A 27,330-nucleotide genomic window follows, 5' to 3' on the forward strand; every position below is an offset into this window, starting at 1 on the left:
TGAACAGGAGATGTCAAAGTTCTTCCAAGTTACAGCCATGAAATGTTCTGAGGAAAAGAAAATTTATTTTTTTTAAAGTGTAACACTGAGAAAGTTTCTACTGCCGTGTAATGTGATCCTTTTTGTTTGACTGAGTGGAGGTTGTGCCTTAGAGAACAGTATGTTTGTATTATCCTTTGCATGACACACTTTACCAAGTGGAGGTTTTTTGTGGTAGGTGGATACCTACTAACAAAAGTAACTTGTACTTGTAGTTGACCATGACTGGTTCTTATTTAAGATTCCAGATTATTTATTTATTGCTAGCAGAGACCATGCATTGTTTAGTAACTTTCTTACTCAGGGTAAAATTGAGTAGCATACTAAGAGTTTTAAAAGACATACTTGGAAGTTTAGCACTTCTGTGCACTGGTTCATTACGTTTTGAGTGTCTTGTACTCTGTGCTTTTGAACTATCTAATGTGGTTGCTTTATTTCTGCTTCCTATACAGTGATTACCATCAGTGAAATGACTACTTTACATAACCTTACTTTGGATAATATTAGCTGCATATGGGAGAAAAAATTCCTTCAATCCTTCATGTTTTTGAAACAATAATTCCCAGTAAATCGCTTTGCCCATTTTACTTATTTTACGTGAAAAACCCTGTGCAAGTGAAAGATTTTGCTATTTCACCCCATTTCCTACTTAGGAATTAATGTTGCATTCTGCAGAGAGACTTCCGTGCACCTTGTAGACAAGTGATGCCTGCATGCTGTTTATTCAGCCAGCTTCCAAGACTTGCTCATCTCACATCACAAAAGCACAGTGGAAGGTCTGGCTCTGGAAGTGTTTATTGATTCAAGTCATGGACATCCTCAGTGTTGAACTTTTGGTGTGTCAGTAGTACTTGGCTGACAAATTCTCTTCAGTGGGTTGATCTTATGGCATTCCTTTTTCTTCAGAGCCACAGAAAAAAACCCCAAGTCCTGTCTTTTAGTGTGCATGCCGTGTGATGCCACCAGGACCTTTCCATCAGTCCCCTGGCAGTTGTTAAAATCGTTATTTACTTGTTTGGAGGGGGGAGGGAAAAAAAAAAAAAAAAAAAAAAAAAGTTTATGTAAGATGTGGGGTATTTTAGCTATATATTTTCTCACATTTACTTGTAACATTTTCTTTACAGAGCAGTGCTGTTACTTGGATTCTGTCCTGAATCCATTCCTTCTGAACATTTTGACCTTGTTTTCAAACTTCTGTGTTTTTTCAGTTACTTCTGAATTGTTTTGAATCTTAACGTTTGGATATTTTTCCTTTTTGTTAGAGGAGAACACAACATTTGAATATGCTTTACTTGCACCTCTGGAATTTCAAGTAAGCAATTTTGGAGACATTAGGAAAGGTATAATCTATTCCATGTGTGTATAGATTTAAAGGACTTCCGTCATAGTCTATTGTTTTGTGAATTATAAAATTTAGCTAAGGGAAAGCTTAAAATACCCAGCAAAGCATGTAGAAGCAGAACTTTCTAAGCTTCTGGAGTATAACATTATTTGGAAAAGAACACACTCCATTATTGGATGCTGTCACAATTTCATTTCTTCCTGTATTTGTTCTCATTAACTTCTGGATGCAGTCTTAGCAGAGTTGCAGCATAGAAGCCCTTATCTGACTCATCACTTTTCTTTCTTCTCCTTTATTATTTCCTGTGGGCTTCTGTTATCTCTAGGCCACATTTTAGCACTGATTTTGTAAATTCTCCAGTGCTTTCTTTGCTGTCTAGTTTTAATAACCCCTCATTAACCACTGGGTCCTTGAGGACCTTTGCTTGTGTCAAACTCTTGATATAAAAAATAGTTAGCAACTAGTTGTTGATTGGATGATTTCCATGGGAGCATGAATTAAAGATAGCAATGCTAAATTACAGGCTGATTAAAAAAATAAAAAAAATTCTCTGATGTGCTATTTAATCTTGCTAACTAAAGATTTGAAGATTTGCAAATTCAGCTTTCCTCTTGTACTACTTTGCACACTTACAGAAGAACCTTTCCTCACTGATTGCATTGGTATTTTCTGGCTGTTGTAGTGTCTTGTTGCTGCACTGTGCATTTATTGCTGGGAAGGCTGCACAGGACCACAGGTCCGAGGACCTAGAGAGCAAATTATTAGGGAAGTTATCAGGGATAGAAGGGCAGGGCTGGGGTGAGGAGTGAGGGGACTGAATTTCCTAACATACATGCCCTGATTTCTGCACTGATGTCCTGCATGAGCAAAATGAATGTAATTTGTAATAGAATCAAGAAAGGATTTAACTTGTGTTAATGTCTGTCAGGGATTTGGGTGGGCTCTGGTGTGGTTTGGCAGCACAGTGTGCAGCAGGCTTGGAAAGCAGAGTGGTGGAACATGGGCCCATTGTATACACAAAAAGTTAAATACTTGTGAGTTAACAACAGAGCCTTGGTTTAGTGTTTCAGGGGGCTGGAAAGCAGAATTAGGGAGCCCTGCTTGTTAAGAACCTTTTCAGATGGTATCACTCAGCACTAGGAGGGAAATTGGAACCAGAGAGCTGCAGGTATCATCATGTGATAATAAGTATTTATGAATATGCAGCAGACCTGCTGTTGTCAGCTGTGCTCTTGGCAGGACATGGGCACTTGGGGGTAAGAATCTGGTTTTTCCTGGAACTAAAGGTAGGTATGAGTGACCAGGTCATTGCACTTGTGTAAGACCTTGTGAAGTGGAGGGCTCCTAATAGGAGTTATGTGTTTAGGTAGCTGGTATAGGCTTCCTGCTATGGGTTAGGTTCTCACTTTGCTCATTGAGACCTCTGAGGTGCTGCTTTATGCTTGGTCTCTTCTGCTTAAGCTCTCCCAGGTGCTGTGTCCTCTTCATAGGTGCCTGTTGGGATGCAAATGCCTCTGGGCCCCATTCACACAGGCTTAGAAGTACTCAGAAATGTGAGGGCTGAATTAAAACCTTCAGAGAAACTAAAATACATAAATCCACACAGAAATAAGGTAGAAATGTAAGTTTAGTTTTAAGTAAGTAAAGAATATTTCAAGTACCTTAAGCAAATAAGAGACTCTATTAGTTAGTAAGTAAAGCCCTAAAGCCTAGTTTCAAGTTCAGTAGCATTACCTTTCACAAAGTTAACTAAGTCCTAGACATAATAAAAACATAGTGTTGCATTGTTAGCATTCCTAGATAGAACTATGTACACAGAATTTTGCACAGAATTTGTGTAAGAAATTACAATCACTTTCATACATCAGTGTTAGGCCTGGATAGGTTCAAGAAGGCAGTAGCAGAATTGTGTTTGTAGCTGATTGGGTAAAAAAAGAATAAAAATGCACTGCTTTGAGAATGCTAGAGGTCACAGATGGATGCTGCTGCCATTGCTGCTTCTGAGAACGCTGCTGCTTCTGCTTGGGACATGGGGAATTTATGCCAAACTGCTTTGCATAACAGCACCAACTGTTATCCTTTGAGCTCTGCCTTCATGAGACTGATTTAGCTATGCAATAAATGACTCCTACAACAACCCAGTCTCTTTAGTCTTCTATGAAGACCCCCTCAGCTCGACAGGTGCCTTTTTCCTGAGAGCTGAAAGAATGTGTTACTGTATGCAGTGTGGAACCATATAATATTTTTGTAGCCTTACTGAGCTTTAAACCTTTTGCCACATAGAACACCAAGTCTATGCTGATTTCTGGTGTGAAAAATCTTGTTCTTTAGAGTATGGAGAGGTGATATGTTGCCAGAAGTTGGATTTAATTTTTAAACTGATTTGTAGACAATTACCTATTTTCTTGTATGATGTCCTGTTCTTGAGGTCATCGGAACCATTGCCTGTCATGATTTCATAAATACTTTTCTGTGTCAGGTCATGACAGTTTCCTGTATTCTTTATGAGGATGGAAAATCTCTGAACTCAGCAGGTAAGAAAAATTAAATTAATAGCTAGATACGTTGTTAAGCTTAAACAATATAATATCTGCAAAACCAGAGAGTAACATCACCAACTTAGACGTAGTGGACACCCAGTGGCAGAACCACAGGATTCCTGCTGAAGTTCTCAGGCCGCTGTGGAATGAAACTCTTCTGTGTAATCCTGTGAGCTCCTGGAAAAGATTATTTCCTTGCCTTTGGATAAATACTTAAAAGCCTAAAGAAGAAGAGTAAAAATAAAGTTAAATTAGCTGGAATTCATGCAGTAGACCCGTGGCTGTCCTGTAGCATAGTGCCTTGAAAAAAAGGCTTTATCAAGTCTTCAGACAATTGAATTAAGCTTGTTACTACCATATTATCTGATACTTGTATGGTTTAGGTACAGGGTACATGAATTGTCAGGAGCATGATACATTACTGTTGCAGATCTTTCTAAAGGTTGTTGATAGGCATGGGTTAAAAGCAGGTTAAAATAAATTCCACCCAAGAAAGGATCTCAAACTGCCACAAGTCTGGTTTGAAAGAATCCACACCTAACGTCCAGAGGCTAGCGTATCAGGGGCTTGATTAGGAATATGTAGATACATGTATCTTTAGCTACACCTAGAAGGCCTGTGTTTGGTGTGGCAGGGATAATTGAGAAGGCCGAATACGGTAGAGGTAGAAGAAGCAGGTCATGGAGACCTGCTGATCTTTAATCAAATACTGTCATTGCACCACTTAAGTTCCACTAAAGTGGAAAGAGCAGGGAGTTGTGGGGACATTACAGAATTAAATCAGGCATCTGGAATGGTATTAGGTGGGCTTACTTAAAATGGTTCTGATAGGCATGCCATGTGTTATGTGAGAGCATAGACGTACAGATGGTGAGATGTGATTGTTGTCTAAATCCTATATCAAATAATAAAAAAAACCCCCACAAATCTTGAGTAGCTTTTTAAATATGATCTTATGAGTTGTTATAAACTGGTGTATAGGAATGCTAATAAAAAGCAGATTGCTCCAGCAGTGGGGAAGCAGCTCCTTTGCCCACTCAGTTATTTAGATGAAGATAACAAGATCTGGGGCATCAGCCAATCCTTAGGACAAGCTGTTGTTTCCTGGACAGGATGGTGCCAGTTGGCAGTCTTGCTTTCATACAAAGCAGCTGCTCCTGGCACCAGCTGGCTTTCAGCAAGTAGTTGTGGTCTTGCTTGGGACAGACTGGCAGGCTATGAAGTATTTGCCCATGTGGGGTCAAGCTGCTGTTGATCAGATTTCCTGGAGACTTTGCTGTCCTTGCTGCTCTGTAGTGGCCCCATAACAGATGTCTCATTGCTGATGTAGGCCAAGTGGTTGCTTTTAAGACAAGGCTGTTCTGAATTTGCACTTGCTCAGGACAAGGAAACAAAACTAATCCTGCTTTTACTTTTATAAGTAATGTACTTAATCAAGCTCCTGTCCCAAGCAGAGTTTGCCAAAAAGGGCATAGGATGGATAGCACTGGAGACAATTGGTTGTTACTTTAGAAATGGAAGCATCCAGCTCTGGTCGTATTTTGCACTTTTGCTTGAGCTGGGTTAAGAAGTTAGGCTGATAAGGAGCTGTGATGGTTGAAAGGAACTGAAATTAATTCATTTGGTATATGCACTCGATTATGAATGTATACAAACAGAGAAGAATAGCAGCCATGTCCTAGAAAATTAATTGTTTAATAGAAAATACCATGTTGTAGTAACAAAAACATGGCTATGAAGGCGTATCTGTGATATGATGAAATGGTAATAACATTTTGCAATGATGCATAACTTCTCCACAAGCTGTGGAAATTCTTGATATAGAAAGGGTGGAATAATTGCATTAGATCATACTTGAAATAATGAAAACTGGGGGCCTTATCTCCACTCTTCACAGGCTTTCTTGTAGATGGTATTACAAAAAAATTAAAGAAACTTGAGGCAGTGCAAACTTTTTTGGGAAAAACCCAACCACCAATATTTGAAGTAAAGCACTAACTGTTCTGTTCTTAGCACAAAAATCATTAATAGCACAGTGTCCCCTGAACAGCTGTTGAAAATAGAAACTTGAAGTGCTATGGCAATAGTGTGCAGTTTGATTATGATTAGAGAGGGTTTTCAAGAGTAAATAAAATGTTAGATGCAACTTAAAGCCGATAAAGCAAATAGGCTTTGATGAAAAATTGTTTGGAAGTTCGTATGCTCTCAGGTGACTATTCCCTACATGGAGTAGTTTGTGGATTCCCTCTGCCATAAAAAAGCGGCTGGAAAGAGCAGTCTTGACAAACTTCTGTGAAACAGAACAGTTTGATTTTGTGGTGGTAGTGTCAAGTTCATTAGATGAAATCTTGAAACAAGTAAGCTGAACTTCACTGGGAGACCACTTCATGGAAAAAGTAAGGAAATTTTAAAATGAGAAAGTATATATGTTTGGTGTTGTTTACAGGAAAGTTAAAGTGGGAGGTTGTCAAACAGCAACCTGCCTGCTTTTTGTGGTTTTGATTTTAATGAAGTGTGGTTATTTGGGATACAAACACCGCAGGCTTGTGCACCCTCAGCAGGATGTTTAAAGTGGTTTCCCACGCGATCCCTTTTGATTTTTTTTTTAGGTTTTTTCATCCTTACGGCTGGTGTCTTTCCCTCGCCATGCTAGCAAAGTTGTGAACTGGGGAGCCCCGCCGCCGACCTGCTACTGCCGAACCGGTGCCTCTGGGGCGCTGGTTTTCTCTGCCGTGGTGCTGGGGCGGGCGCCGGATGGCACCGTCTGGGGTTTCTACGAGCGGACACGCTCGTCCAGGGCGTAGATTTGTGTTCCGAGAGACAGATTGTCCCGTGTACAGGGCACAGAAAAACCCGCTTTCTTAAAAGCAAAGGACCAGTCCGGGACGCAGCTCCGCCGCAGGCTGTAGCTCCGGGACTACTCCCGGCTCCCCGGGAGGAGGAGGAGCCGGCGCCGGAGCCTGCCGGGGGCGGGAAGGGGCGGCAGGTTTGGGATGAGGCGGGAGGAGGAGGAGCTGGAGCGGCAGGAAGGGTGTTTCCCTGCGCAACTCCCGGCTGAAGTGACTCACACAGGAAACTCCCTGCCAGGCGCGGCCCAGGAGCGGAGCCGCCGGGCCGACGCGACCCTCGGCGGCCGGGCCGAGCGGAGCCCCCGGACAGCAGACAGACAGACAGACGGGCTCCTCCCGCCGCCGGGCAGCGCCGCTCCCGGGAGCCGGCGGAGAGCGGGTGAGCAGCGCTTCGCGGGGCCCGCCCGGGCGCTTTCGCCCCCTCTCCCGAATTCGGGCTCTTCTGCGGGGCCGGGCGGCTCCGCGACCCTCTCGCTGGTAATCGTGAGCCCCATACTCTTGTCTGGGGTTTGTTTATCCCCGGCCCGGTGCTCCCCGGAGCTGGGAGGTGCCGGCGGGGCCGCGGGGGTCCCGGTGTCGGGCGGTGCCCGGGGCGCGGCGGGAAGGGCCGTGCGGAGCCATGGCCGGGCGGCCGTGCCCTCCCGCGGCTTGGGTCCCTCAGCGGGGGTTACCTGAAAGGCATTCTTGGGGTTTATTTCTGGGTGTGAGGTTTAGCTTGTTCTCTCTCGTGCGTGGCCCGTGTGTCTGCAACACTCGAGTGGTCAGAGTTCTGCCTCCTAGGCTGTCTTTGGAGTGAGCTGGATGGGGGGAAAAATAGAAGTAAAAAGCCCAATGCAGGTTCATCTCACTCTTCAGAGAAAGGAGGTGATCTGTAGTGTCTGTCTAAGGACGTGGAATAGCTTCCTCATGAGGAACTTGAGAATTATCCTGTAAAGATAACTATGCTGTAGTGACAGCAGCGCTGTACGCTTGAAAATCCCCAGATGGATGGTCTGCCACCCCGTCCCTCCTCTCTGATGAGCAAAGGTGAAGACAGACACGCACTTCATCTTTCTGTAGTTTTTTCCTGTATTTCATCGACATCTCTGCTAATTTTTTGGCCTTTCAGTAGGCTCTCGTTGCCCGGGTTTTTATTCCTGTGCTGTTTGATGGCAGGTTGCAGTAGCATTTAGACATGTAAATGGTTGTTTGTGCCAGGAAGGCTGTTGGGAGGAAGTTGTCTTTGTGGGATGTAGCCAGTCTGCCTGAAGTGCTGGCTGGAGAGCGTGTATTGGAAGAGGAGGAAAGCTAGCTGGAGGAATTTCTTCTTAATTAGAAGGTCGTACCAGGCTTTTCTGTAAACTGTGGGAAATGGAAAGCTTAGGCTAATGAGCGACTCCAGTCCTTATTGCATTCCAGTTACTTATTTGGCATAACTTTATTATAATGAGCTTACTGAACATGTACATATGCAGTGTTGTTGGGTAGTGTTTCCTTCAACTGAATTGAATTTTTAATAATACTGTAATGCAATTTGGCAGTCTCTGAATTATGTTTCTATTAATTGTACTTAAACTGTTTTATGCTCAGAGAATGTCTGAGCTATGTGATAGAAAAAGCATTGCTGCTCCTTACTTAAGTTCTGATTCTTGGCTTCACTTAACTCCCACTTTTACCTTAATTTTTTTTTTAACGTTTTGTAAACACAAAGTTTCTCCTGTTCTAGTGTAAAAGTCTCTTTAAGCTTTCCCAGGCAACTGGTCTGTGAAGTCTGGCTGGTGTAGGCAGCCAGTTGTCTCTGTAGCTGCCAGGAGGAAGGAGGAGGAATTTGGAAGAAGTCTGTACAGCATTGGGAAGGCTTAACCCCAGTATCGTCAAAGCTCACTTGGCTTGCCCTCTAAAAAATGTACATCAGTCTTTCTTTGTAGCAGCTTAGATATTATTATTATTATTATTATTATTATTATTATTATTATTATTATTATTATTTATTATGATACTAGAGACCATGTACTTGATGGACTATCTCTAATGTACTTGGGTTTTCAGGGTGTCACAGCTAATTTATGTATTCTGAGAATAAACCTCTCTGAGTCTTAGAAAAACACCCGAATATCACACCCCCAATATCCCTGGTTGAAGATGGGAAAGACTTTGTTTTATTTACAGGTCTTGGGTTTGTCAGGGTTTTTTAAGGGTCCTTATGCGGAGAGTGAAGTGATGTTTAAAATATGCTCAGCTCTGCTAAATTAAAATTTCCCCCATAATAGATATCACAGCATTCAAAGTTAAATGGAGCCCAATTATCTAAGTAGATTAAGATTTTTGTAAAAAAATATATCTTATAAGAAAGGGAATGTTCCACAAACAAATTCAGATTTTTCCATTTTTAACTTCTGAATGTGCGATTTATAAAAAAGCTCATAGTCCTTTAGTGATGTACCTGTAATATTCAAAGTATTCATTAACAGAATTCTTGTTTCTTTCTTTGCCTTAGATGGAAATTGTCCTCTGGGCTTAAACCGACAGATTGTCTTGGTCCATTATGCTGACTTTGTAGCATTATTAAGTAATTACCAGAAATCTGTTCCAGCTATGTGTTCCATGTTAGATGTTTGTTTGGTGTACTCCTTAAATTTTGTTTAGTGCTTTGTTTATTCATTCTGGGAGAGAATTGTCTTGGAAGGTGGCTTGTTCCCGAGAGTAGGTATTAAAATCTTGGCTTAACTCTCTTTGTCAGAATCATCTGATTTTTATTTTTGAATTTGTTTCTCAAAGATTTCCAAGTTATTCAGGTTGAGGTGGAAAATTCAGAGTGATTGGAATTGAGCTGCAAGGTTGGAACAAAAAATCCCCACAAAGCTCTTTTTTGTGGAAACAGTCGTATTCATCCTCTGGCCTGAAAGCTGCTAGAACTGCTTGCAATTTTGCAATGCTATACAAGAGAAAATTAGTTTTAGTATAATTTCCATGCCTCTTTATGTGCATATCAAGTGGGTTTCATTTTAAAGTTTTTGCCCTTTGTTCTCTGGGCAAGCACTTCAACTGTTTCCTTTGCTGTACCAACAAGTAAAGCGAACTTGAAAGCTGGGCAGCAAGTTTTACCCTGCTGCGTTGGAAGTCAGCTATGCCATTGACTTCACTGCCCTTGAAACAGTGACTGTGTGAGCTTCTGATTTTCACTGTTTATACCTTTTAAAATAACTGCAGCTACTATGGCAAGCCTCAGCTTAATAAGCAGTTATGCTTGAACCAGGTTAAGTGTTTGTTTACCTAGAGGTGCTGCAGGAGCTGGGCACAACCCAGGCGTGAGCGGCCAGTGAAGCGGTTCGAGGTGGATCCATCCACCCATGCGCGTGGGAATGTGATTCCTCTAAGCAGTCCTGAGCTTCCCTGTGAATGTGTTCTCCGAGCTGCAGGCAAAGAAGGGGCCGTAAATGTAACAGAGTCATAAATTTTTGATCCGTAGAACATGTACCTTGTTACAAGTGGCCTCTAGCAGACTTTACTCTTGTGGGTCATCTTGATACTTTTTGGCTACATTGTTATTTGTATACACAACAAATAAGAGCCACCTATCCTTGTCCTGGTTTTTTATAATGGAAAATCGAGACAGTAAAATGAAAGGACAATTCCACACTGTGAAATATGACTGTATGCCTACAAAAACTCACGGAGAGCTTGGTAATGGTGCTTTGTATTTTAAGCTACATGTGTCAGTTCAGGTTTTTTTACTGCATGTCTGCCCTTAGAAGCTGACATTAGTAGGGCTCGGGGGCACACTTTGCTGTGTAATACTGATAACAGAGTGCGTATTGATTTGCTTTGTTAAAACATAATTCCATTAATCCACATCACTGCCTTTCCGGTGGTAAAATTAATGTATGATGCATTGACGAGGCTTGGTACAAGAACACAGAGGTTGCAAAATAGCACTTAATCTTTCCATCTCTTGGCACCAAAAATGTTATATGATATTTTGGGTAGCTCCTTATCTCTTGTAAACACACTGGCAAAAATCCTCAAGCTTGTTTTCTTCATAAGATTGAAAAGATTTTCTCTGTATCAGTATATACTGTTTACTGTCTGCCTCTATTATGTCTGCTCACAAGTGTGTGTATTTGTGAAGAAAATCCTGTATTCACACACTTCAGTGTTTTGGGGGAAAAGTGGCTGTCTTGGACTTAAACTGTAAAAAATACAGGTCTGGTAAAGGTTGGTGTGGCACAAATAAATTATCAGGCATTTGCCATCTCAGAAGAAACCCCCTTTTCCCTCAGGCTGGCCATCAGCAGACAGCAAGGGAATTTATATCTGTGGAACCTTTCTGCAGAAAGACCATTGTGGGAGAAGGGATTCAAGGCTGTGAGCAGCCAAGTTGAGCGCAGATCTGGCTTGGGGTGTTGGAGAGGAAGCCCATCTCTCCAAGCCTTCCCAGCTGAGAGATGGTGGTGGTCCCTCCTGAGGAACAGCACTTGTGTCCTGCTGCTGTATCCCTTCCCCACATTTTCTGTAGCTGTTTCCTTCTGCCAGACCTCTGCTCCTGCTGGAAGGGGCCCCAGCAGGGCGTCAGTGTGATGGTGAGCTCAGGGAGGACCCTCAGGGTGGAAATCCCTTCATTGCTGTATCAGCTGCCCTGCTAGGTACTTGCTGTGTGGGACTCAGCCAGCTGTGCTCTGCTGTAGATTTGCAGCCCTCCTAGTCGTGCTGTGAGGTCCCTGCTATACTCTTCACAATGACTACAGAGAAGTAAAAGTGAACATGACAGTTCTTTAACTGGGTGGTTGTTCTGTAAGTGTGTGTGTGTGTTGCCAGGACAGGTGCTCTGGCCTAGGCAGAGCTTAAAGTGAGTGCCCTCCACAAGAGTGGGTGTTCCACCTGTTAACTTTACTAAAGGTTCTCTTATTCAAGCAGCCGAGTAACATGTGGAATTGGCACTTCTGTTCTTGCTTTCATCAGAGGTAAATGCCAGGGCAGCAGGCTGTGGTGCCCTCCTTTTCTCAGTTTGTGAGTGCTCCCAGCTTACCAGGTGTACAAACTTGTATGATTTCTCTTTGCTTCAGCCAAATACTGGGAGATTTTTCTCAGTTCAGCAGTCTGCCTTTTCAGCAAGCCTTTCACGTGGCTGGTTTTTGTAGGTCTGCTTTCCAGCAGTGTTGGTCAGGAGATAACAGAGTGACAAATAAACTTTTTCAAGCTAATAATTGCTCAAAATGCCATCCCCCCCTCCTCTCCCTCCACTGAAAGGCATCTTAAGAATTCAGGCAGTGTATAGACTTATGCTTGCTAGATGAGACTCTCTGCAAATGGTTAGCAGGGTTGAGTCTCAGCAATATTTTTATGAATAACTGTGTTCTAAAGTAAAAGAAAAAAAAATGGTGCATTTGGTTTTAGAAACAAATAGATTTAAAAAACAATACTGTGATGTTATGTTAGGACGTGAGTCTCAAGAGTTGACATGCTAAGTACTGATTCCACCTGTGCAAATTACACGAGGTGCTTTTGGACATGCTTGCTTTACACACTACACCTATACAAGGGATTTTTTTCCAGGGTTTAGAGAAAAAAATGTTAGTGCTGTACTTCACTTTAAAATACTTTAATTCTGTTAGGGGCATGGACACTTTGTTGGTAGGAAATAAAAATGCTGTTGACCTGAGAATATTTATAACCGTTTTTCTGTATAACTCTAATTATTTTAAGTGGAGTCAGTGATATAAAATCAATAAGAAGAGTACACTGAATTATAGATTCTAAGTGTGAAGTTCGAACAAGCTGTCACAACGCATGGCTCAAGATAGATGTGAATTCCTGTCAGGTCATATCTGAAGTAGAGTTTTGGGTGAATTTTCACTGAAACTGCCTATTTTCTTCTATAAAGTACTACAGATGATGATCTCTTTCTGAGGAAAAAGAGAGCAGAGGAAATTAAAATTTATTTATTTTTGTTTTCTCTTCTACTCTGTCCCATACTATTTCCTTAGTTTTTTTAAGAAAGCTATTAAACCATGATGTACTTCTTGTCTTTTCACAGAAATGCACATAATGGTAGATTTTTTTTAACAGCTTCTGAAGCCTGATGGGTTTGTTTTTTTGTTGTTGTTGTTTTCTTTTTAAACACTGTACTTCTGTAAAATTGTACATTATTACTGTACTGACTTAGATAATAAAAAGCTACTTATAATAAGCATGGATAGTACAATTTTGCCTAAAATGTCTTCCAAGTTACTTTTCAGATGAAGCTGCGTAATGTTTTTTAACTGAAAGTTGAGAGCGTTGTATTGTTGACTTACCAAGGACCTACAGGTATATATAAGGAGTGGGAATGACAGCATACAGCCTGTCTTTCAGAGTAATTTTTATTGAAGCCTTTGTTCAATTTTTAAACTCAAAATAAAGCAACACTGAAGCCAGAGCTTCAGCTGCAGGCTTACATTGAAAAAACCCACTGGATGTAATTAATGCCTGTTGTGTCATTGGGGGACATATGCTGTAAGATGGAGCTGGATGCAAAGTGCAGAGGCACTGTGGAAGGGAGACTTGGGGGGCTGCCCCTGCCTGGACAGCTGCTCCCAGCAGTGGTGTGGTGGGTGTCCTTCTCACTGGCAGGGGTGTTGCCAAGCAGACTCCCCTGAGAAGCTGTAAGACTCACCCTGGAGCAACCATCTGTGTAACTGGGCTCAAGAAGAGAATGCAATCCTCCCCTCCCCTGAGGAAACAATCTTTTTCTTTATTTCTTTCCAGTCTTGTGAAATAAAATTACAGAACTCACATGCTTTATCAGGAACTGCAGTGATAGGAGTAATGGGTTCAAACTGAAAGAGATGAAATTTAGCTAAAAGATATGGAAGAAATTCTTTGCTGTGAGGGTGGTGAGGCGCTGGAACAGGTTGCTCAGAGAAGCCGTGGATTCCCCATCCCTGGAAGTGTTCAAGGTTGGATGGGGCTTTGAGGAACCTGGTCCAGTGGAAGGTGTTCCTGCCAATGGCAGGGGGGATGAACTGTGTGGTCTTTAAGCTCCCTTTCAACCAAAGCCATTCTCTGAGTCTAAATAAACAGCTTGTCTAAGGCTGGGTTGTGTTGCTGCTTAGATGGAAATCTGAAGACTCCAGACTCTTGTCTTTCTCTCCATCTTTGAGGTTCATCTCTTTTACCTGTAACATGAAAGTCCTCCATCCACTGGGGTGCTCAGTTCCCCTGTCCCCAGCTCCTTTCAGCCCATGTACACAGGTGTGCCGTTTTTTATTAAAGTACCAGCACTCTCTTTGCACCAGACACACAGGGCAGCCAACAAACCCCATGGTGAGCAGGTGCAAGCAGTCTGTGGTGGAAGACTTCGTCCTGAGCCATGGCAGGCTAATTCCATGTGAACTTGCTTTCCTTTCTCCTTCTTGGAGTGGTTATTGCTTTTGCTGCTCCCTTTCTCATTCTTTGCAGAAGCTCACAGTGGGAGTGTTATCTTTGCTAAGAAGTGAGAGAGCTTTTCACAATAACTGTAGTTGTAGTTTTCACATGCTGTAAGTGCTGTGCTTCAGTGCTTAGCTTCTGTTCTAACTTCAGTCTCGTCCAAAGCACTTCTGTGCAGCATTGCTTCCTACCACCCGTGCAGCAGCAGGGTCGGGAGCAAGCACAGAAGAAATGCTTGTTGAGAACAGCTGCAGGAGAGAGCAGCATCAGCAGAATGCAAAAATGGGTGTGGAGGAGTGAACTGGGTGAGAGGAAAAGAGCGCAAAAAAGGGAAGGGGAGGGAGTTGGTCAGGAAGGTGAAATGGTGCAATTCAAAGGTGTAATAGCAGAGAATATTAATAGGGAAAGGCAAGTAAGTGTAGCAAGACAGATCTCAGCACACCCAACCTAGAATGAAACAATGCTTAAATCTCTTAACTTCATTGCAGTCTGAAGAGAGGCCAAATATTGCAGAAGGGGGTTCATTCTGTACATTAGTTAGTTCACTCAGAACTAACTCAGTTCTGTGAGGATTAATTAGTAAATGAGCACAAACCCTCTCAGCCATCTAGCCCCATCAATAGCAGATTTTTTTTGTTTTGTTTTACGTTTGTGACACATATTGGGCTTCAGACTTAGGTTCACAGATAAAGCAAACCAAACAAAACACCCCTGTGAATTCTTGTAGCACAAGTGCCATTGCAGAGGGGGGCTGCATGCTGCAGGACAAACTTCAGAGACAAGCCCTCCCTCCTTGTTCATCTGAAAGGGATACTTTTGGAGGAAGTTTTAGAGGCTTAGGCTTCTCCCATGCCATTGCAATGGATTCTTGAATAAAATAAATGGAACAGAATTAATTTTTCATTTTTGAAGTATGTATGTTCTCCACTTGAGCTTACAGAGGGATAGCATTTCACCCTGTATTTTAACATCAGGAAGTTGTGTCTCTCTTTCAAAACTTCAGGATGTGGGATGATGCTGCAGATGCATAGTACTTGCCAGGCTGCCCTTTGAAATACCTGGTTGTTAGCTGCTGCCTCATCATCATCCACTGCAGGTGCTGCTGCTGTCGAATTAGTTGTGCCCATCCATTTGTTCCTGCTGTCTCCTAGCGCAGCAGGAAAAGATAAATTCACTCTTGTGGTGCCTTGCTAGCAAAAATATAGTGATTCCAGCCTGCTGTTATGGTACAGGAGTGCTAAGGTTACCCTGTGTTCTCTAGTCATGGGAGAGTTTTCTTACTGATGCTGTAAAAAGGAGTAGTTAGTAGACGTACACGTGGTAGCAGGCGTCAGGAAGGGCAATTCTGGACTACCATGACTTCACCAGTCTTGATGTAGGCTTCATCCAAAGAGCCTGAGACTCCCCCATTCCTAACCTGCTGTGATGATAGAGTGTCAGACCTTCCTTTTATTGAAAAGTGTTTGAATTCATTCAGGATATTGAAAGGGAAGTTACTTGACGAGCATAACCAATTGTCCTTTGAGTCCTGCTCGTCAGTGTGTCAGCAAGTTCTTTCAGCTCCATGACAGCATCCTTAGCAGTGCTGTCCTTCTGACCTTGATTATCCTGTGGGAGGAACAGTAGTGACTCACTGAAGTAGGGCTCTTAGGTTGGATTCATGCTGCTGCTGTTGCTTACTGATACTGCCTAGAATTCAGTTTTCCAGGTGATAAGATTGGTGTATCACTGAGCACTTGAGCCTTGCTTGGACAATCATAGCATAGGCATTGCTGGTGTGAAGAGATGGAAAGGATGGGGAATGCTTGTTGGGATTTTTCCCTGCAGTGGACAGAAGCTGGACAGGTAGCAGTGCAGATTGCGTGGGGAAAAAAAAAAAAAATTAAAAGAAAATATTTCCATGCTATTAGCCTCATGTTCTCCCCCCAGTCTGTGCCTGCTTTTGGAAGCCTGCATTTATTGTGAGCCACATTACCCTGTAGGAGTCTAATACTAAATAAATCGTCTCTATTATGTGGCTGTTCTTCTGGGACTCACTGTGATGTTTGGATGGGATAATACTGTGCTGGAATTTTTCTCTTTTTTTCACCTATTAAGCCTTTTTTTTTGAAATTCCTTTTGCAGATGTATTTTTGAAAGCTTAACAGTATGTCAAATCTGTTGCACAAAGGCCTGTCAGCTGCTGTTTGCTTTCTTCTGTCTTTTACTTTAATCAGGCAGGCCAGTAAATGATGTGAAAAGCATTTCTCTTTGCTCCTTCAGCTTATGCAAATCTGTTGCTTAGAAACAGAAAGGAGCTCCAGTCCCAAAAGGAACATCTTAGGCTGATCCGCTTGGCAAAAAGGCAGATTGTGCTGTCCAGAGCACAGAAAAAGAGCGTTCAAACAGAGAAGATCCATCGTGTTGCTGTTCTCTGAAGTGCTTTAGCTATCAGGGTGTTAAAATATTTTTTCTGCTCAGTCTAAATTGATAGGTAAGCAGTTGAATGGTTGAGGTATTTGAAATTAAAATAAAACTAAAAGGGAGTTTTTGAGAGAGATCTTGGAGGTTTAAAATAAAAATGAATATTTTTGTAATTGCTGCGCTGTTCTTGGAAGAGAAAATCGGTTCCTTTTGTTCTCTTTCCATTACAAGGGCCCTTTGTGATAGAATCTCATGGTTTAAATCGAGTGGGAACATTACACAGAATATCGAATCAAATTTTTGTAATAGAAAAATGATTCAATTGATTTTCTGCAATCCAGTAGCATAGAAAAATGACACAATGGGACAGAAGAAACCTGAAAATGTTGTGTTGCTATAGGGATAAAACTTACCTTCTGCTGCTGTGCTGACCAGTTCTGTTCTTGTGGGAATGTTGTCATTAGTTGCCATGGAGTTTACTGAGGTTGGTCCTGAAGACCCCAGTTCGGCAGGCCAGTCAATCATCTTTTTAAATATACTTTCATTTGAATTTCTTGCCTTCAGTGTGTGGACTGTAGAATATCTTTGCTTTGTTTGTTTGTTTGTTTTGTAAATTATATGCTTCTCTTCTCCCTCTTTAACTGCAGTACATAAAATTTTCCTGACTTTCATCCCAGAATTCTGTCCTTTTAAGTAGGGTAGGCTTTGATTTATTTATGCAAAAGGCATTTGAAATTATTTATTAATATTTATATTAATATATTATCATTTATTTTAGGCAAAACCACTCATGTGTATACATATTTCAATTAATGGATTGCACAGCAATTTTAATCTTCAGTATCCATGATACTATATTTTAATTTAAGATTCAAAAATTTTGTTTTTGCAGACTTGAGAAAGAAGAGAGGCAATGTCAAAGGAAGTTGCTGTTTAAAGTGCAGACATGCTTCCCCTTTGTCTTGTTTTGAGCCTGGGAACATGTACAAGCACTTGGAGATCAAATACATCTATTTAAAAACAAAATGTGTCCAGTGGACTGCAAAAAGGCATGGGGCAACCCCCCCAACATAATTTTTCATCCAGATGAAACACTATTTTCATCTGCAGTCAGAAAATATTCAAAAATTTCTGCAATCCAGCAATTTTTTATCATTGAAACTCCACCTTAATTAACTCACTCTTTGGCATGATGTCTCTACATATTTTTAATATGAAATTATTTTTTCCCACTTAAGATTCCAGTGTTGGAGAGTTTTTTGGGTTACGTAGAGAATGCTCTTACCAAAACCAATTCCCTAGCTGTCCCAAAACACCCCTGCTTCCTTGGGCTGCATTCTCGAGCTAATATTGGCACGTGTTTTATTGCTGTTGGATGTATGCTGGTTTCCAGGGCTTCCGCTGACCTGGGCGCAGCTGGAGGTGGGGTGTGCTGAGCACATCTGCTTGTCCCACTCGCAGGTCTCTGAATGTTGTGCGGTAACTTCTGCCGTGGGGAAAGAGAGGAACTGTGCCTGAGTGGGTCAGGCTTTGCTGATCCCAGCTCAGTGCGTGGTGCGAGGCCCCTGGCCGCCAGCTGCAGCCCAGAACTGCTGATCCAACCCTTTGCGACCAGGGGCCTCAAACTCTCCTCTCCAGGGCTGGGAACTTGCTCTGCAGTTTGATGACAATAGGATGTGTTTTTCCTGGACTGTTCCAGCTGTTTGAAGTGTAACTATCTGTGTTTTGAATGAATGCATACTACATTTAAACTCAGTTTTCTGCGAGCTTTTGGTTAAATGAAGTTAAAAGATGTGGAGAATTTTGGGTTTTTTTCCCCCTGCCAGAGGTATATTTAAGATACTGGTGTAGTGTGTAGCATGGTATCATGAATGGTAAGGTTAGATCAATGCTGATATTCCTCTGACACTTCTCACTGTGGGATTCAGCAGTGACTCAAATCTTTGCATGTTCAGCTCTTCCCACATGCCTGGCCAGGTGCTGTCAGACGTGCTGGGATGGATGTGTCTTTTGGGGCAAGGAGGGAGAGGGTCTGTCAAAACAGACAGTAGCAGTAGTTGGGCTGCTCCGTAGAGTACAGGACTTCAAGAGAGGTTTGCTCTGCTGTCACTGTCAAGGGGATGTTCCTTCAGGAGCAGATGGGACATGCCTCAGTTCACAACACCCTTTTTCAGAGTCAGTCCTAAAAGTGGGACGAATGATTCAAAGGGATTTGTTTCATCCAACACATTTTCATCTACTCTTACTGGCTTGCTGCAGCACTTTATGGGCAGCATAAAGACCCAGCTGAACAAAGATGCAGTCTTTGCTCTCAGACTGGTGGGGATGTCCTGGTAGTTCATCTGAAGTTTGGCTGAAGAAAATGTATTCCTTTACATCGCTGTCTCCTTTATGTTTTTATTTTTATTGGTGGCTAATGATAGAAGGAAATCATCATCCCTGAGCTGTTGCCTAAATGAGATGAACCTTGTCAGCCCTGCTTGGTGAGACTGGTTGCTGCATATCCATGTGTGATGCTGGTGTTGTGGAGAGCTATCATCCACAGCATTGGCTGCTAACTCAGATCTTTTTCCTGCTGTTATATCAGCAAATTTCATCTTTCATTTTCCATGGAAGTTTAATTTTCAGGGCACAAGATGAGCATGTGGTAGCAATAGACACAGTTGTGTCCACTGTCTGATTTTTCCAGTATGCAGCAGTATACCAGAAGATGTACTGTAAGGAGCTGGCAGCAAAAAGCACTTGGAAATCTGTTTCCAGGTTGTTACCTGCTGCAATCCACAGTGCATCAAGAGGGAAGCCTGCTGTCCTCATGCTCTGAAGGTTGTGTGAAGGTAAAGCCTTAGAGATTTTGAAGTGAGGGTGCTTAGATGTCCTCAGGGTGTCAAGCCTTTGAGTGAGTGATGCAAAGGAAAAAAGTGCCTATCTGCTGTGGGATTTAGATTTTAATGATTTTTGTTTATTTCAGGGAAGTTTAACAGTGTTTTTTCAACTTCCATAAAATAAAGCAAGAATTGTCATAAAGTAAATGCCTCTGCTGGCTCTGTCTAAATCTTCTGAAGAAAAGTTGGCTTTCACTGTAGCTTGATATTATCTACCTTTATTTTTATAACTAAAGGGCTGAATTGTACTGATTATCAGGTTTTTGTGGGAATGTTCACTTGGCATTAGTCTTAGTACAAGTGACAATGACAGTTTGCAAGTAATTTAAATGGCATATGTACTTGTATTCTCCAAGGACTTTCCATTCTTTCCCTATGTATTTTCAAGTCGCTCAGTATATCTTTTGGGTTTTTAAAAATGTTTTGTGGTAACATGATACCAAGTTCATCATCTCCCTCTCTTGTCTAACACAGCCATAACATTGCATCTGATAACTTTTGTGGTGAAGGGCTTTATTTTTCACCATTAAGTAGATATGATCAAACCCAGTTATTTGAGGTAGAACTTTTATGTTGGGAATCAATGTCTTTTCAAAACTCAGCTGGATAGATTCATAAGACCATTAGACATTTCTGGGAAATCTTGGCCGTAGGCTAAAGAGGAACTGTGTGGTAATTTCTACACTTACAAGAAGATCTCAATAAGGATACAGTTACCTAAGTTCATTTGCTTTACCCATGTTTATTTTTTAACTTGGTTGCTAGCTACAAGTTATATCTGTTGGATTCTATGCACTGCTACTGAACGTGTATAAGAACTATCTTTTACCATCAAGCATATTTTTTCCTGTTTTAGTTATTTATAGGCTCAGTCCTGCTTAACTCCATCACTGAAAGAAAGCTTAAAAGCTTGTTACTTAAGTCTCTAGTATTTGGAGGATTTTTTTTGCCTCTAACTTTGAGAGCAGAATAGTTTTAGCAATCCTTTCTCTCACAGTGATTCTGAAATTAATACTCAATTCTCTACTTTCTTGGTCCTTACCTTCTGTAGTTCTTATTATTTTTTCTGGTCAGGTGTTGTTTTTGTTGTTGTTTTGTTTTGTCTATATATATGTTTGTTTGTGTTTTGTTTTTGTCTAAAACATTTTTCCCTATGCTTCTGTTCATATTTTCTTTCAAATAATGTGAAGTTTCAGGAGGCCCAAAAGAGCACGGCTGAGAGATGCATGCTGGCTGTTTTCTGATATGCTTGGAATTAAGAATATAGATCTTCAGCAATGACTTTGATACTATTTTGTGAAGATGGAGATGTGGAAATGGTATCTCTGCTAGGACTGACAATCATCTCCTCTAGATATCAAAGCAATGTTGTTATCAGGGCTCTGCTTACCATGCAGTTGCATGGCTGAGAGAAATGGTGCAGAATTAGGACATTTTTAAAAAGGTGGCCAATTCCTTTTTTATGTATATTTTCAATAATAATCCAGTTCTGCTGTTAAATCAAAGTGTAAACAATGCTAGAGGAGCTTCTTTTTTTTTTTTGTTTGATTTTTCAGATGGACAGAATGTGAGAGGCAGCTCTGTGAGCTTCTCCACAGCACAAGCTCTTCTGAGCAGGTCAGGCCCATGTGGTGCTCATCTCCTTTAGAACCAAAGAAAAAGAGGATATCCTAGTTTAAGCTAGTCTGTGGCCTTGCACTAGCATACTAAAAAACCCTTAACCCTGGGACTGATATCTCTTGATCCTTGGACGTAGTGGGACTTGGTACTGTGAGGCTGAAGTTCATTTTAAGGCAGGGATTTTCTTGCTTTGAAATCCAGAAAAAGGAATTGAGATTTGGCACAGGCATTGCTCTCCCCTGCTTAGAAAGCTGTGTGTGCTCATCAAACATCAAAATTTAGCAAAACAGCTTGCTGGTGTGTGTGATTCTCTCTCCTCGAGGGAGAATGTCAGAATCACAAATGTTGAGTGTTCACTAATTAAATTGTGTACAACCAGGAAAACATGTTCTTGTTCATGCATTTTTACTTTAGTGCTTTAAGGATGGGTCATAATCCAAAGATACTAAGAAGAAAAATATTATTTCAGAAGTAATGCTTACATGTCTTCTGCCTGAGGAGAGCTGTCTTGGGAGGTCTCATGTGGGTACAGAACTGAAAACACAGCTTTGTAGGAATTTAGTAAGGAAAAAATTCTCAGTTTGGGTAAATGTCCTCGTATAACTATAACGGTGAGTATGACTACAGCATTTTATGCTGTTCTCATTTATGTAAACTCCTAATCAAACCTTATTTTTAAAGTAGGTCTTTGAAGTTTCTTATGTTCTCTGCCATAAAGGAATCTGTTAAAATATTAGCTCTCCTGCCCAGTAATTTCATCCGTTAAAAACTCATGACTCCTAAGGAGGCGAAGCTATCCAATTTTATGTCTTGGGAATTTTAGCTTTTCTTAAATTAATTTTTCTGAGCTTAGGGGAAAAAAAAACCCCTCTGGTTTTGCCAGCCCTTCATCACTGTACATGAGAAACAGCTGTTGTCTCTTGGAGTTTGTTCTATCAACAAAGTTAAAGGAGGGGAGGAAAGCCCTGAACCAGTTCCAGCTGTCACCCTGCCATTGCTGTTGTCAAAACTCCTCTGCTCACTTCTGGAGGGGCAGAGGGGAAACGTGAATCACACCCTCACAACATTTGCAAGTGTGTCAAAGCTGGGCAGGAAGGAGCTGCTTCCTCTTTCACGTTGTGCTAGATACTGGAGTGCAGAGGCTGGAGAACAGGGACGGTGAACGTGGCCACCGAAACGCCAGACATGTGGACACCTTTGGCAAAATGGCAAAGCGGAGCTGTCAGCGAGCAACCTCAAAACAAGGAGACATTTACAGCTGTCTGTGCCCAATGGCTTTTGTTTTCCTGCTTTGAAAAATGCTGAAAGACTTCAAAAAATGCTCCTTCCCATATTTCTTTTCACAACCCAGAGGGCAGCAGGAAGCTTTTGTTTCTTACTTGTGCCCCTGGCCTGTTAGTGAGGGTTTCACAGACCCGTGCTATTTAAATAGAAGGCACTGTAAGTCAGCTGGGATTTTGGGTTCTGTTTTTAAATTGTTCTCTAAGTATTAGAAACAAATCCACAGATAGTCTGAACGTAGCTGATGCTGGAGGATTTCTCCTGTGCAGCTGTAAATATTGAGGCCAAAAGCATGCAGGTGTGCTTTCAGAATTGGGATGTACGGGCTGCATCTTCAGGATATTCACTTGTAGTGCTGAGGAAGTATAAGTCAGGAGCATGGATTTTGTGAATGCCTAGCTCTGTTCAACAGCAGGGGCCCAAGTCATTGGTGGACTATGTTTTAGGAGAAAGGGGGAAGGTGTGTGGACTGGAGACACCCCTGCTTTACACAGATAGTTGCAGTAGTTTTGGTGTAGAACGGCTGGCCATTTTTCACTATGGGTTTTAGAACATTTTTTGTAGTGATTTCTTGGGGCCAGTGCTTTGTGGCCATTTGCCTGCCCAGTGGGAGAAAGGCCTATGGGCCCATTGATCCCACCCCCAGCACATCCCAGAGCAGCTGCATGCTGGGCGTTTCTGCTTTGACAGGGAGGCTAAGAGGAAGAGGAGTTTCAAGTTGGAAGGAGCCTCTCGGTTAGTCTGGTTTCTCTTTTAGCTTAAGCTTGATTTATAGGTACTCAGACTCATATATAAAGTGCCTAGAGATATAGGCTCATCTATAGATGCTCTGACTACTTGGCACTCAGTTTCCTTTGGGGTAAAACTGTTCAGTCTGACCTCCTCACAGGACTTTTGCCCAGCCATGGAAGTTTTTTGGCATGTGTTGATTTATTGAAGGGAGGACACCACGTTCTTTGCCGGTCTTTAATTTGAGAATAATTGTGGTTCTTGTACTGGAGCTTGATCTGGGTGTAGGCAGGTGTTGGGCAAACATCCTGGCACAGGTTTGCCAGCCAGCACTCCTGTCAGTCCAGTCCTTCATCGCTTTTTTGGCAAGGATCACAAATTGCTCAATATGAGCACTGGTTTATTTATTTATTTATTTTAACAAAAACTGATATGCTCAGGCTGGGAGCAAGGTTTGGGCTGGGCATTCGAGAAGTAAAAACCTATGAATCTTTCTGTTGCTTGTTGTCTGTAAAGTTGTTGGCAAGCTCTCTCTATATATGGTACATTAGCTTTGCAACAATGGCTTCGTACGCAGGGTTGGTCTCTGGAATTAGACAGATAACCACTCCTAGTTGCTTTCTCTCCCTGGGTTTGGGTTTTGGTTCTGTTTTTTTTTCTGTCAGCTGAGCCCTTCCTTGGAGGTAAAGCTGCTGTTTCTGTGGATCTTTCTGCAGGAATCTGTAATTAGGCAAGAGAAAGTGAGGAGGTGTTTCTGCCAGGCCTACAAAAGTGCAGTGAGTGGTGGGATCACCAGCCCATGCCGGCTGTCTTGCAGTGAGTTTTTGTCAAAGCTGCATTGGGATCTGCTTGTTCCCTCCCTGAACGTGGGGATGGAACAGGTCCACGGGGGTGTCACGTGCCAAGCAGGGTCCTGCTCCTCTGGGCTGTTGGTGCTCATGTTCCTTTCCTCCTGGTTAGAGCAGAGGGCAGTGCTTAGCTGCTCCTTGCACCATAGGTGTATGGGTTTTCTCTGGTAAATGGGGGGAAATAACTTGCAAAAAAAATGAGACATTAATTAGAGATATTACCTTAAAAATAGATTTTTTTTTTTTTTTTCACTCCACTGAGGAGAATGGGTAGATCATTGTGCAAGAGTGGATGATTGAGTTGTTCTACCCCATGTTTTCTTCTTAAATTTTCACAACAACACAGAATGGGTAAGGTTGGAAATGACTACAGTGGCTCACCTGGTCCAACCTCTCTGCTGAAGCAGAGTCATCCTGGAGCTCATGGCACAAGATTGCAGCCAGACAGTTCTTGAAAAGGTCTGCTGAGGGAGACTCTACAGTTTCTCTGGGCAACCTGTTCCAGTGCTTGGTCACTGGTCACAGATGGCCCAGATTTCTTCCCATTGCTGTTCTTGGATCAGGACCCCAGGCAGTGGCAGCAGTCAAAGGTTTATGGAGTTTGCCATGGTCCTGAGGGGTCTATCATCAACTACCCAACGCTGATCTGGATGTCCCACTGCAGACTGCTGGCACCTTTTGACAGCCTGGTCTCCTGAAGATGATGTGGTTGTAGAAGCTATAGTGCATGAAGTTTTGAAAGCACTTTGGCCCAAAACTGAGGTTTAGAATCATCCTTTCCTCTATTTTTGATGTATAGCTGGTATCTAGCAGTGGGGGAGAAGAAGCATTTCTCAAGTCCTAAAAGTAAGGACAAGGGTCTCAAAAGTTTAAGTAAAACTTGTATTTGGAAATCAACTGAGTTTCTGTTTGACTGTTTCCCTTCTGTTTTGGTTGAAGGAAAACTTCCCATTTCCCACAGTATAAATAGTTGCCTGCGCTTCGTGTTACTCATTGGTTTATTGTGTATATAATAACACATATAAAGTTATATCTATGTGTATACATCTACATATCTATATGTATGTATGTATGTATGTATGTATGTTCTAACCAGGTGCAAAATGACTGCTCAAGTAACTCTGGAGGATGCCTTGTCCAATGTGGATCTCTTGGAGGAATTACCATTGCCAGATCAGCAACCGTGTATTGAGCCCCCACCGTCATCTCTTCTTTACCAGGTATTTTCTCATTATAGGAAAAAGTTTTTCCATTTCCCAGAGCTGTTAAGAAAGAGTATGTTTTGCCCAAAACTGAAGTGTGTTTATATTGGCAATATATATAACAATTCTTTTCATAGAACCATAGAGTTGTTTGGGTTAGAAGGGACTTTAAAGATCATCTAGTCCAACCCCTCTGTCTTGGGCAGGAACACCTTCCACTAGACCAGGTTGCTCAAAGCCCTATCCAGCCTGGCCTTGAAGACTTCCAGAGATGAGTCAGCCACATCTTCTCTGAGCAACCTGTTCCAATGCCTCACCATCCTCACAGTCAAGAATTTCTTGCTAATACCTAATCTAAACCTACTTGTAGTTGGAAGTCATTCCCATTTGTCCTGTCACTACATGCCCCTGTACAAAGCTTCTCTTCAGCTCTCTTGCAGGACCCCTTTCGGCCCTGGATGTTGCCATAAGGTCTTCCAGAGCCTTCTCTTCTCCAGGCTGGAAAATGCCGGGTTCTGAGTTTTCTTTCATAGGAGAGATGCTGCTATGGAAGAATTAATTCCATGTTTTCCTTTCTCTGCAGCCAAACTTCAACACTAACTTTGAAGACAGAAATGCATTTGTCACTGGTATTGCAAGATACATTGAGCAAGCTACAGTCCATTCTAGCATGGTAAGTAGATGTTCTGGTACAAATTTTTGCATTATGTAGAGTAAAAGGAGAGGAATGGGTATTCTTGCAGTTCATTGTAAGAATTATGGTGACAGAAAACAGGTTACCTACAACACTTCCAGGAGGAGGTAAGATGAAAAATTGTATGGCTTTTCTATCAAACACACTTCCTAAAATTTTTTTAAATTGCCTTTCTTCTTTGAGAAACTAATGTTGTTCAAAAGTTCCCTTCTTTCATGGCATTCTTGGAAAATTAGGAGTAATATGTCTTGTAATTCTAGAGGCTAGTTCACAAATGGTGGAATGGGCAGACAAAGCACCTGGTTACATGCTACTGAAAATTATGTATGTTTGCATCAATTTACTTTTAAAATTATATGGTTATTCCTTTACCTGTTTTGATTGTTTGGATATTGTTGTACCTCTCCTTTGCCGTGTGAAAAACTCCTCGTCATGTGCTGACCTTTTCATCCCTGAACATTCCACCTGGGATCCCTGAATTTAAAAAGAAGGATAAACACCATCCCATCACCCTCCCTCACCCCAAGAGTAGCATTTCTATTTATACTTATAGGTCACAGTGTTATTAGTTTTGGGAAGAAAGAACCACAAATAAAGCAGTCTGATCTGGGGGGGGGTAATAATTGATGATGTCAATCATCATTCAATCAATGTCAATATCATTCAGCATGCAATATTTGTGTTTGTACATATACATTCTGCTAAGAGAAATAGGTTCATTTGGACAAGGGCTTGGAATGACAGAAGACACGTGGATATTATCTGTTTGTACTATAATTTCTAATTATATTGAGTGTCTTTCCTACAGAATGAAATGTTAGAAGAAGGTCAGGAATATGCAATCATGTTATACACATGGAGAAGCTGCTCAAGAGCCATTCCCCAGGTAATGGATGAAAACTCTACTGTCATGCAACGCGTGAACTTCTGTCTGGTTTTAGTGTGGAGTTACACAGACAGAGATTTGTTAGTGAGGTCCAAAGTGGAGTCTGCTTTGATTCCTGAATTGTTAAGCTGGCATGCCATAGAACAGTGTCTTTAACATTTGGGGACCAGTTGGGTTTGTGTCAGTCTTACTTTTTGGTTCAGGAGTAGTATAGGGGTAACGTGCTTTAAAAGGAAAACTTTTGATTGTGGGATCTGCTTGAGGTCAACATTTCATTCAAGAGAATGGACTCTTCCCACTCCCCAGTTTAATACTTAAATTCAAAACAGGTGGCATAGCATGTAACAATTAACATTCAGGTTAAACATGTAAGTTTCTAGACACTACTACTCCAAGGTAGCCACTTTCTAAAGGTCTGAGCTACACAGTGCTTTCTTGATCTGTATACAAAAAAAAAACCCTGCTGTGAATAGGGCACAAGTCAGCTTCAAGTGTCTGGGAGTGGCTCTACAGGAGTGGAGTGGGAAGAATATTAAGAGGTGTCAGAAAACTGAACACAGTTATTACCATGAGTTTACTCCTTTTTTTTTGACGAATTTGTAATGCAATTATTTTTATACTGAAATGCA

At 41.7% G+C, this 27,330-nt stretch overlaps 1 protein-coding gene across 2 annotated transcripts in view; it reads left to right on the forward strand.

Moving 5' to 3' along the window:
• Positions 1–7,000: 7,000 nt before the first annotated feature.
• CYFIP1 (cytoplasmic FMR1 interacting protein 1) overlaps positions 7,001–27,330 on the forward strand; it is a 74,748-nt gene continuing 54,418 nt past the window's right edge. Inside the window, exons 1-4 of one of the 2 annotated variants that reach the window (XM_040056731.2) lie at positions 7,001–7,149; positions 25,016–25,139; positions 25,705–25,794; positions 26,624–26,701. In XM_040056731.2, coding sequence (XP_039912665.1) covers positions 25,023–25,139; positions 25,705–25,794; positions 26,624–26,701 — 285 coding nt within the window. In that variant the 5' untranslated portion in view covers positions 7,001–7,149; positions 25,016–25,022. The remainder of the gene's footprint in view (positions 7,150–25,015; positions 25,140–25,704; positions 25,795–26,623; positions 26,702–27,330) is intronic. The other variant, XM_040056733.2, reaches the window with a different exon arrangement.

Source organism: Hirundo rustica, chromosome 2, assembly GCF_015227805.2.
Source record: "Hirundo rustica isolate bHirRus1 chromosome 2, bHirRus1.pri.v3, whole genome shotgun sequence".
Lineage (NCBI taxonomy): Eukaryota > Metazoa > Chordata > Aves > Passeriformes > Hirundinidae > Hirundo > Hirundo rustica.